This window comes from Tripterygium wilfordii, chromosome 21, assembly GCF_013401445.1.
Source record: "Tripterygium wilfordii isolate XIE 37 chromosome 21, ASM1340144v1, whole genome shotgun sequence".
Lineage (NCBI taxonomy): Eukaryota > Viridiplantae > Streptophyta > Magnoliopsida > Celastrales > Celastraceae > Tripterygium > Tripterygium wilfordii.
In genome coordinates this window covers 7175122-7187997 of record NC_052252.1, presented here as the reverse complement: position 1 = coordinate 7187997, position 12876 = coordinate 7175122, and the positions used below count along the sequence as shown (strand labels likewise).

General features: G+C 36.4%; 1 protein-coding gene across 1 annotated transcript; it reads right to left on the bottom strand.

Annotated features, from left to right (window-relative positions):
- Window positions 1–8532: 8532 nt before the first annotated feature.
- On the bottom strand, window positions 8533–11998 carry LOC119988605 (receptor-like protein kinase HSL1). Its single transcript, XM_038833702.1, has 2 exons — window positions 9321–11998; window positions 8533–9179 (listed from the first exon to the last, which is right to left on the bottom strand). Exons 1-2 carry the CDS (start codon window positions 11980–11982, stop codon window positions 8776–8778), a joined length of 3066 nt encoding a protein of 1021 aa, XP_038689630.1. The 5' UTR covers window positions 11983–11998; the 3' UTR covers window positions 8533–8775.
- Window positions 11999–12876: the final 878 nt, after the last annotated feature.

Genomic DNA, 12876 nt, shown 5'->3' with positions numbered 1-12876 from the left:
TAATTTGTTAATGAAGTTCACTGTTGCAATTGTGTGAAATATATGGTGGATATACATGTTGTGTATTAGTAGTTGAATGCTGACAAACACAGCTTAAACTACCAACTTTTTACTTCTAACAGTATGTAGTGTGTTGTGACTTACCTTGAGAATTGAAGGATCATGAGCTAATTTATTTTCTTTGTGTTTTCATGATAAGTTGAAAGACGTAAATTCCAGGGAAATCAAGTCACCTGAACATGTGCCGGAGACGTCAACAAGTTTTATGCCTTCTATTTTATTTACTAATTCAATGTGATAGTTTATCAACTATATCATGCTTACATACGTTGTCTATAAAGTTCAAGTGTGAGGGACAATATTATAACCCTTCTCTTCTCTTGGTCATTGATGTTAAAACCATGATTTGTACGAGACGTCTGATTGTCATCTATTTTCTTCAAATTATTGTATTCGAAGCTGAGATGTTCAATCACGATTCACAAACCCCGCACAAAGGTCGCAATTCAGAAGCCCCGCTGCAGCGCACGGGGTAGTCGCTAGTACACATATAAAGTATACACGCACAAACCCACGGTTATACACACACATATATACACTGTATATATATACACACGAACAAAACCATATATACACATACAACATATATATATACAATCAGACAATATATATATATGTAAACGCACCACCTATACACGCACACACACTGCATATAATATATACACACATACATATATACATATAAGCTAAGCTCATATATATACCCATATATGTGTCTGAAAGAAATGGAGAAGCCACCGTATATCAAACATCACGAACCCGAACCAGAACCAATATAAACAATAAACAATATATCAACAAACAATATAAACACTGCAGATATAAACGACAAACAATATAGGACCCGAACCAGAGGCAATACAATATAAACAACACAAAATATAAACAGAGGCAAGTATAATCAAAGAAACCGAACCAACCAACACAGATCAATCGGATTGAGTGCAGGGTATTTACCTTCCGTGAAGTAGAACTGAGCGACTTTCTCCCTTTCTACTTACTCTATACAGTGCTTCTCTATCTCAAGAACCCCTTTTGTTTTTTCCCTTCTTCTGTTTGTTCGGCTGCTCTTCTTACACCAAAAGCAAAAACCTTTTTTTCTCTTCCTCTCTTTTGTTGTGCGGCTCCCTCCTTTTTTGTGTGTCTCTCACGCCTCTTTCTTTTCCTCCCCTCTCAATTGTGTCTTCATGAGACTCCCTCTTCTTCCTTTTATATTATGAGACTAAAACCCTATTTTTCTCTTTTTACCAAAAAGCCCACCCTATTTCTTCTCTCTTTAGAAACCCTAAGGAAATAACTCTTTTTTGTATTTTCCATTCTTTTTGTAAAACCCTAAAAAGTTGCCACCTTTTCCTTTTTAAGGTTTTATTTCCAAAATCTTTTAATTTCCTTATTTTTAGATAATTTCTAGGGTTTAATTGCATTGGGCTTGGGTTTGAATTTTTATGGGCTTATGATCCAAAAACGGGTTTTTACATATTTGTAGGCTTGTGAGCCCAAGAAACAGGTTTTTGGGCACTTATTCTTTTTATGTTCTTTTTCATTTTATTTTTCACTATTTTTTACATTATTATTATTTTTTGATTCCACCGGACGGAAACCGGTTACTACAAAGTGTACTTTTACTGTAAATTTAGAATTTTTATTTAGAATATGTGTTGTGGATGGTCTAAGAGCACGCACTCACATCAAAGTATCTTAAATAAATATTTTATTTTACTTAATCAGACATTATTTTTTTTTGACAATTTACAGTATTTTTATTTAACAAAAAATAAGTATCTCTAGTTAAATGACTAAATCTCACTGTATTAAAATATTAGTTTATTCTTATATTATTATTCATTCATTATATAATTTAATTTCACATAAAAACAAAAATTATCTACGAGTTGTACTATAACTTACATATTACTTTTAGAAAAAATTATTTAATATTATTCAAAAAAATAATTAATAATTAACTAATTGTGTAAAATAAAAGGTTTTCAATGTCAATATGAAATGTTTTCGAAAAAAATTCAGCAGATTCCTAGCCTTATAAAAAAACTAAAACAAAGAATCTGTTCGGAAATTAGTTGATTTTTTTCAGTTTCCAAAGACGATTTTGAAACAAAATTTTGGAAACTGATTTAAAAAATAAAAATGTGTTAAAAAAATTCATTTGATTTGTGTTTCTTGAATACTGTTTTACAAAATAGAAAACATAAAATTTATTTGATTTGTGTTTCTTGATAGCCCATTGGCCAAGAGACCAAGGCCCATTGTTGTGACATCCCAGCTACCCGAGTGCTTGTAACTTGCACCCGATTCGGGCAATGTCGGATCTCTAGCCTCTGATGGCCATTTCGGCCGGTCAAGGAGTGTGATGGGTTGCCCTTTTGTTCTTGTTTTCATTATATCCGTGGCTCATAAAAAAATAGGAGTGGGATGGGTAGTGCTCTGACCGAGCAACCCTTCTGGATTGGTGGCAACCACCGATGACTCCTCCACCATCTGGATAGTGCGTTTGAAGCTACAGTGGTTGTGGCCTTGCGAATGAAATTCCAACGACCACGACGGCTGGGCTTGATCGAAAATGGATGGTGGAAGTCCAAATCTTCATACAAACATTGATGTAGAGACATGTTTGTAGCAAATATATTATTTTGAAGCACTAATTTACCTATGGTAAAGTGCTCTAAGAGTACTCACAGCAGTGTCTCTCTCTAAAGTCTAAATATGAATTTGTCAATAAAATAAAAGAACCAAAATACGGATTTGGAGAAATATAAGCCTGCATCAGTATTTGTGGCCAATCGGTATAATTCAGACAATTAGGGCTGTGCAAATTTCGGTTGTAACCGAATTTTCGAACCGAACCGACCGACCGTTAACCGAATTTATCGGTTAATATTAACCGATTGGGCGGTTCGGTTAGAGATTTGTGAGTATTTCGGTTTTCGGTTAATGGTTCGGTTAACATAAAAAATTAACCAAATTAACCGAACCGAACCGAAAATATATGATATTATGTAAATATGTAATAATATGTGTATATATATATATGGTTATTCTTATAAATATATAATTATGTTATTAATTTTCCACATATTAATAATTTCATACTTATATTCTTCTAAAAAAAATCTACTAATACTCATATAAAAAATTCAAAATAAATATAATATACATCAATTAATAAGTATTAATTCACGTTATCAAGTACCAACTTAGTAACTTACCATGTAATGTAATACCTTCAATATATTATATATTTATATTTATCATCATTAAATATGATGATGAAATTAATAATATGACAAAACAAATACTATAAACCATTAAACCCTAAATCCTAAGGTTAAAGGTCCCAATAATATAAAACCTTAAATCTTTTGTTTTTTTTAAATGGGAACCCTAAACCCTATAAAACCTTATGAATGTAAACCTTAAACCCTATTAACTATATAACTATAGTCATGTTATAAACTTAAGCCTAACCGATAAAACACTAAACCTATAAAATTATACTCTAATAATATAAACCCTAAACTCTAACACTATAAAACCTTAAACCTTTTGTTTTTTTTTAAATGGGAACCCTAAACCCTATAAAACCTTATGAATGTAAACCCTAAACCCTATTAACTATATAACTATAGTCATGTTATAAACTTAAACCCTAACCGATAAAATACTAAACTTATAAAATTATACCCTAATAATATAAACCCTAAACTCTAACACTATAAAACCTTAAACCTTTTGTTTTTTTTTTAAATGGGAACCCTAAACCCTATAAAACTTTATGAATGTAAACCCTAAACCCTATTAACTATAATATAGTTATAAATTGAAACCCTAAAATTATAAATCCTAAACTCTAACATTATAAATCATATTATATGCTAAATTAGTAACACATTCCACATAATATAAATATATAATAAATGATTAAAAGATCATGTTGTACGATATGCTATTATTTATTATTGATTAGGTGATAAATGATAAAATGATTAAAAGATGAGATTATTTATTAATATGTCATTATTATTTATTAAAATATATTTATGTACTATAATTCTGGGCCATTGATCTAAAAAAATCAATGGCGTTTGGGCTTTGGCCCAAAATATAAGGTTTTTGTGTTTTAGCTTTGGACTTTGACTTTGACCCAAAATATTTGGAATTAACCGAACCGACTGAAATCCAAACGAAATTTTAGGTTAACCGAACCGATGGTTAACCGTCTAAAAAATGATGGTTCGGTTAAATGGATGAAATTAACCGAAAAAATTTGGTTAGGTTAAAAATATGTCCATAACCGAACCGACCGACCGATGCACACCCCTACAGACAATCCTATTTTTTGCGCTAGACTTATTGCACAAAAAGTGAATTTGTAAGACAAAAATAATATTAAAATATTCAATGGGGAAATTAGGGGGAAAGGACAATATGGTAGTTATATATTCAAGGAAGGACAAAGTGACAAAAAATTAGAAAAAAGTACATTTATATTGTGTTGACAAAAATACCCCTAAAGATATCTCTAAGATCCATCTAGAGTCACACGCGTGATGTCATTCTTCTTCCTCCTTTTTTTCTCTCTATTCTTCTTCCTTCATGTCTACCACCGGAAATTGACCGTTTTCGACGAACAAACTATCGAAATAAAGCTATAGGCCAGCTCGATCAAAGTCCAATCATCAATGGCCACTGATTATCACTTGATTCGCCAAAAAAGCTTCTTGAAATCACAGTCACCATTTGAAAAAGAGCTAGATCCGGTCAATAAGGCCAACTCCGATGACCATCAACACCACCAATCACCTCCATGAACCAAGACGCATCACCTTTGAGGTTTTATTGCTTTTTAAAACTCTTTTTTTTTTCTTCTAAAATTGGATCGAATCTGTAGATCATATATCTGTTTCATATCTGTTATTATATGTTATATGTTTTGAAACTTCAAACATATAACATTTCTTTAAAGACAGATAACATTTCATTAAAGACAGATAGCATTTCAATAAGACAGATAACATTATGACATATATCAAATTAATCGAAACAGATAACATATCACCTGCGGTTTGTAACAGGAATCAGAACCAAAAAAAATACGAAAAATCGACACAGAAACTTTCGAAAATAATAATTGATGACAGATCGAAGGAAAACTACAAGTCCTGTGGTGAGTATGATCAGATTTAGAAATTCAAATAACGAGAATATCCAAAATCAACAGGATCGCAAGGTGAATCATTATAGAAATTCAAAATTGATGCAAGATTCATATTAGAAAATCAATTTCACAAAGAAAGTTGGAAAGAAAAATATTCTCTGCAACTATAGTTGTGAAAGAGGAGCTTTCGTAAGTGAGAGAAGAATTTATGTAAACTTTATGATTAATTTTTAAATTTTAAATAATTAAACTGAGGTTATTTTAGTTATTTTAAAAAAATTAGGATAAGAGTTTGTCATTTTTGAAATAATAGTTTAAAGTACATGAATTTTATAGAATAAGATTTTTAAGAATGTCACTATTGAAACAAACATTTCCTATAAAATATTTATATTTAATTTTCCCCTATTCAGTCCTCTCCCTTCTCTCTCTTGCTCTGGACTTCTCTCTCCGTCTCTGCCTCCCTCCCTCTCCCTTCGTTCTCCTCTCTCCGTCTCTGCTTCGCACTCTCCCCAGCTTACACACGGCCCCTCCAGCTCGCCTTCCCTGGTCGAATCACAACCCCTCCTTGCCTTCCTCCCCAGTTGAATCACAATACCCGCCTCCAACTGCTTTTAAGAAAAGAATTGCAGTTATAGATTTGGTTGTAAATATGTGTAATAGTCAATTCATTCCAACTGCTTTCAGGAAGTCCTGTTCTCGCAAATTTAATGGAGCAGAAACTCCACTTGCGATTCTTGAATTGCTTCCCGTTTGATCCTATCACACCTGAAAAATTGCTGATGATGAGCTTGAAAATTATATGGAAAGGAGAGGGGAGTTGAGATTCCTATCACTGATGTGCACTCTGTTCTTTTATTATTAATAGCGCAAAAGCAAATAAACTCCTAAAATAAATTTTTATCCTTTATAAAAAAAAATAAATTTCAGAGGGGATCTTGACTTGTATTATAATTAATAATTTAATAGCGCAAAAGCAATTAAACTCCTTTATTTTATTCAATAGTCGTTTGAAATTTTCGAATTTCAGATGTGGACAATGACCATGATGCAGCTGTTACGCACTCATATGGGTACAAGTGTCAGCGGCCACTGTTAGGCGAAGAGAGACTGATAATTGGATCTGATCGGAGAAGAGAGGTTGTTAGTTGAAGATGGCCGCGGCCGCCGTCGACAGTGGAAGTCACAAGAAATCCCACATCTTCCTTCTCTCCTCTTTGAAACTTAAGAAATGAAACAAAAAAAAAAAGAAAAGGAACGGTTAGGTCTTTCAATGGCGACTACTCATCCGATAGCACGAGGATGATGGGGCTTTTGATCTCTCTCAGTAAATCAGACCTGAAGCGGCAACACTCTCTTTCGAGAACTGAAGCGGCAGCACAAGGGTGTGAAACTTTTGCTGACTAGATTTGAAAAGCCACATGTTGATTAACTAATGGATCAATATTAACGGGCATTTGGTTGATATTTTGAGGGGAATGAGGTTAGTCGAGGGTGAGAATCATTCATTTTCTAATTTTCTAGTTTGGTTGAGTTTGGGAGGGTGGAATCCCAAACTCACCCACCCTCATCCTCTCTTTATAAAGATTAACCAAGTTCATTAAAATGGTGAGATTGATTAATATCCATCAGGGACAATGAGTTTGATACTCAAAAGACTTTTAGACCCCTTATTAAGAAGTAATCACAATAATTAAATTAATCTATTTTTTTCATATTTTTATGTACAAAAAATTTGAAAGTATGGAAATTGTACAATTAAAATTCTAATTCTAATTCTTATGCGCACTCTTCATTTCATACCAAACATTACGATATTCATCTCACACTCATCTTATACTCACCTTATACTCACATTTATTGAATTAGCAATCAAATGTTCCGTAAGAACTTCCTTGTGGTCAAGGTTTTTTAGGAGGGTTGGACGATTAAACATGACATACTAAAATCATGCATTAACTCCCTTTTATCTGTCAATGATTTTAGCGTGCACCATCACTAATAATGCATTTATATATCATTGTAGCAATTACATAAATACTACGTACACAGTTGTTGATGACACATGAGAATGCATTTATATATATCATCTTTTCTGAAACTGACAAATCCGACCTACAAATCGAAAGCTGAGAGCCTGAGACAGTGCTTACCTTCTTCAGAGGGCTGCACTGACTGAGGCTGGCTAAATTGGTGGGGAATCCGCAGAACTTTCAATTTCAAGTTTTTGAAAACTACAGCACTACCAATGTTGAAGGAGCAGATTGACCAGGTTTGTGAGTTCCTATGCATAACATGGACGGCTTCCCCAAAGCGACCGTCGTTTTTCTCTGACTGGTATTTTAGACTTGTCTTTGATGGGTTGTGAGTTGATTTAGTTTGAAAATTAAATCTATCTATTCTTAGATTCTTAATAAATCTTGATGACGTCCAAAACGTATCGTCATATGGTGTATTTGCTATACGTGAGCTAAAAGGAATCTCGAAGGTGTGTGCTGATAACTCTCTCTCAAGTAACAAGTAAAGTATATGGTTTAGGATTATTCACATGTCGTTGGAGGTCTCTTTTTATATGAATTGGGTGAATTCCTAATTTTGATAGGAGTAGATCTTTTCTCCATAATCTTAGACAGATTTACAAGAAGGTGAATCATATCTCAATTTATTTCTTAAGTAGAGTTATTATCTTTTTGGACTCTTATTTTCTTGAGACGTTTGGTCTCCACAGATTACCGAGTAGCGATGCTCGGTATTACGTCTGAGAATGTTTCAATTTTGTCGAGAAGCAGTCTCTTCAATTATCGTGGCCTATGTGAACTCTTCGAATGCCTTCTCTTCAATTGGAGTCCTCAGCTCTATCTTGATTAGTGACCGAGGAGACTTCTCGGTTGGGGACCGAGGGGTGTTAGCTTGATATCTCTAGCCACGATCCTACTCAAGGGTATTATCAAATCTCTTTCAAAGTTAATGACAGGATTCCCAACCAACTCACCAACCCATAAGCTAAAATACTGTTATGTCCTAGTTATTTTCCTAAAAGACTATGCAGTCTACGTGCCTTACCTACTCTAATAAGAGGGATACACAGTATCAGAAGCTCTGTTTCACTTTCATAGGAAGGACCCATAGACAACAAACCTACCCAAAGCTCTAATAACTAACCTGAGTTCATCCCTCAAAACACAGTGCAGCAGTCATAGATTAACCTGAAACATCAACCGCACAACCTTCTACATTTTAAAGTCACCTGAATAAACAGTTCTTGTATCACACTACAAACAAGTAGAGTTGCTAAATGCTGAATAAAAAGTAATAATTCATTACTTTACATTGTATAATAAGATCACCATAGCCCCCCTTCACAATATTTTCATTTTTCTTTTTCTGCAGACTGCAGATACAAACCTTCAATCCACTCGTTCCTCCCACAAACACAAAACTGGGGATAATCATGGAAATGTCAACAAGAAAAATTGGAGCTTTTTAAAAGCTTACTGCTTCCATGACTTTTACACAACAATTGTGTAAAATAAATACACTTATCAAGCTACAACACTACCCTTCTCTGAGCCATCTTCATAGTAATAAGGACTCAACTTCCCGTCCTTTGAAGCAGTAGTAGTAGTCTTGGCCTGGAACTCAGCACCAACTTCTTGCAACATTTTCACAACCCTTCTCATTGATGGCCTGTTGATTGGGAGGGGACTGGTGCAGAGGAGCCCAATGTTTAGTACTTTACATATTTCTTCTTTGAAACAGGAATCAAGTTTTGGGTCAAGAACATGGTCCACTCCTTTCTGATCTAAAGTGGTGCAGACCCACTTTACCAAGTCTTTTTCCCCAAATTCTGGATCAACTGGACGTTTCCCCGTAACCAACTCAAGAATCACAACTCCAAAGCTGTATATGTCACTCTTTTCGTTAACCCGAAGTGTGTATGCGTACTCTGCAACAAGTTCAAGCGAAGAGATCGTTTCAGATTGAGCTCAAAACGTATAGATAAGAACTGTTAGCAAGGAACATCACTGTTAAAAATTGCAGTACAAAGCAAAACTAAACAGAGAATGTAATAGATTCACAAGCTAACCTGGAGCAATATATCCACAAGAACCAGCTATAATGGACATGGACTTCGGACCCTTTCCAGTTACATCAACAATCTTGGCTACTCCAAAATCAGCCACTCTTGCTCCATAATCCCCATCCAACAGAATATTATTAGACTTGATATCTCTATGAACAATTGGAGGGACACAATCGTGATGCAGATATGAAAGCCCTTCCGCTGCGTCTACTGTAATCTTATACCTCGTTGGCCAATCCAACAAAGCTCCCTTGCTGCTGTGCAGCAAATCACCCAAGCTACCATTTGGCATGTATTCATAAACCAAAAGCTTGCAATCTCTAGTAGTGCAACAACACCAAAGCTTAACGATGTTCTTGTGCCTAATCTTTCCTAAAGTCCCAACCTCAGCATCAAAGACATCATCTTTGACCTCACCTTTCTCGATATCGCCGGTATCGCCACTCTCACAGTCCTTCTTTGCTACTCCCCAAAGCCTCTTCACAGCAACAACCTCACCATTGCTAAGCACAACCTTGTAAACTTTCCCTGAAGATCCACTGCCTATGACATTATCCTCATCAAGGCTATCCAAGATCTCCTGTTCACTAAAACCAAGTTTATGAAACGACATCAATGTCCATTTGGACTTCTCCACAGCTCTTGCTCTCTTGAAATTCCAGTACTTCCAGAAAAACCCGACCATTCCAATGATAAACACCAAACCGGCTAAAACTAAAATAGACCTAAACAACCAAGCATAAGCTTCATTGTCGTTCTCGCTTCTTCCTTCACACAAGCCCTCCATATCTCCACACAAACCAGGGTTACCCATAAAACTAGTCCTGTATATTTCCTTAGCAAATATTGTTGGGATCTCACCTGAAAGCCGGTTATTTGATAAATTGAGCTCGTTGAGCTTCAAATTCTGCAAACTGAGGGGGATTTGCCCAAAAAATCTATTTGCAGACAAATCAAGATAATTAAGCACAGACAAGCTTCCAATCTCCTCAGGAATAGTCCCTGAGAAAGAGTTATTCGCTAGATTCAGCTCGTTTAATTTCTTCCAGGCCCCAATCCCCTTTGGTATATCACCCGAAAGCTCGTTGTTATGAAGATCAATAGTCCCTAATTTGCTTAGTTTCACTATACTCCCAGGCAATGCCCCACTGAGCCTATTATCACTCCCCGAAAACTCCACAAGATTATCTAGAAACCCAATCTCCTCTGGTATTGCTCCATCAAAATCATTTCTTGATATCTTTATCAAAGACAAATTTGATGCGCTAGCGATGTCCTTTGAAATTGAGCCGGAAAGTGAATTATCGGTAAGATCAAGCAGATAAACATGAGGGAGACCCCAGAAACCACCGGGTACTTCACCGGATAGCTTGTTGTTACTCAGTCTGACCCGGCTCAAGCTGCGGCATTCGCTCAAACCAGAGGGAATTGGGCCCGAGAAATAGTTGTATATCATCAGTAGCTCCTCTAGCTCGCCTTTGTCGCACACAGTGGGTGGGATTTCTCCGGTAAATTGGTTGCTGGAAACGTCAATCCACCGTAAAGGCGAGTTTTTACCGAGATTTTGAGGAAGCTCGCCACTCAGTCGGTTCTGAAACAGCCTGAGTTCGTACAAGTTCGGCGAGTTCGCGATACTTGCAGGCAAAATCCCTTCTAAATTGTTCTCGTACAGATTCAGGCTCTCGAGTGGCAACCGGCACAGCTCTTCGGGAATAGTCCCGGTCAACTGGTTCATTGATGCGTCGACCAGTCGCAATGCGGTCAATTTCCCCCACCCGCGCGGCAATTCTCCTGTTAGCGAGTTGTTGTACAGCTCGAGCTGAACGAGACTGGACAACTCAGTGAGCGAACTCGGGATCGCACCGACCAAATTGTTAAGTGCAAGGTCCAAATCGTGGAGCCTATTGAGTCCACCCAGCGAGTCAGGAATCTCGCCCACCAAATTGCACTCAGTCAGCCACAAAATTTCCAACTTCGTCAAGTTACCAAGCTCTGCCGGGATCCGACCCGGACTAAACGGGTTGTACGACAGATTGAGCGTCTTCAGCGTGGAAATGTTGCCCAAAAACGCCGGAATAATCCCATCAAACAGATTGTAAACAAAAGAAACGACCTCAAGCTTCTGAAATCGCCCAAAACTTTCTGGTATGTCACCGGAAAAATTGTTACCGGTCAAGTCGAGGTACTTGAGATTTTGAATCTCCGGGAGCGTGTCAGGCAGAGCGCCAGTGAGTAAGTTCTGAGCGAGATCAAGGTGTTCGAGGGAATTACAGCGGGAGATAGAAAGTGGGAGGGTTGAATCGATGGAGTTGTTGTATAAGGAAAGAAAAGTAAGGTTCTTTAAACGACATAGCAAGGAAGGAAAAGGACCACCAAGGTTGGCATTAGAAAGATCAACAGAGTTAACAGAGCCAAAAACGGCGTCACATTCGATGCCGAACCAGTTACAGGGAGTGTCGTCTCGGTCGTTCCAGGAGGAGAGAACCGAGTCAGGGTCGGAGAGACCGAGCTTCACTTGGTGGAGGATCAAGACTTGTTGGTTGAGTGAGAATGCGAAGAGCGGAGAGAGGAGGAGGAAACAAAGGAGGAAGAAGAGAAGCAAAGGAGGCATGTTGCGTTGTGGAGAGGAGGAGAGTGAGGAGTAATGAGAGGGGTGGTGTGGCATGAATATATGAGTCGAGAGGGTGTGGAATTTGACTGTCGCTTTCTCCAGAGTGAGAGAAACTGCTTGTTTGTTGTTACTTGTGCCCAAACCTGGAAAGTAAATACAAGGTCTCTGTTTTTGTCCTAAAGCAAGTGAAATGAGGAGTAACTGTGCAGCTGCAATAATTTTATTTTTCTTCATTGAGTAGGTTTGCCACTTGTTTGTGTTTCATTCTCGTGGGCAGGCAACAATAATAGTGCATAAGAATTTCAAGCGCGAGGAGTGGAAGTTTTTGTTTTTGTTGGATTAGAAATCATAACAAGTTGCCTGTTATTCAAAAAAAAGAAAGAAATCATAACAAGTTGCATGGGATTTAGGAGTAGTAATAAACTAGCATGAGACAACAATGAAATTGTGTTCGCCAGGCAGTATTGATTTGTGTGTTGACTCAGGACAAAAGATTTTACTTTGTCTTCAGTGTAAGTTCCGTTCAATGGTCAAATTTTTTTGACACGGGCGACTGTAAATTCTGCAATGAAGACGACTTGCAAAGAAAAGACAATACTCAATCCCAGTCAAAGTGATATCTGTGTCTATATCTTTTCCAATTTTTTTTTAAGAAATAATCCTTGTCAGTCACTGATTTATATTATCTGGATATTAATTAGGAATTACTATCATTTTCTAGACAGTGTTTATGATAAACGAATACTAAATCGATAGGAAATGTTCAAACAACAAGACAACAACGCAAGTAATAATACGACCTGGTTTGGTAATAAACACTTTGAACAGTAGCATATCTATTACATTTGGTTTAATTTATGCTGATACTATGTATCTATTCAAAACGATGTGACAAATTGGGTATAAAGATATATATATATTTTACCAAAATACATAATCAATTAAATA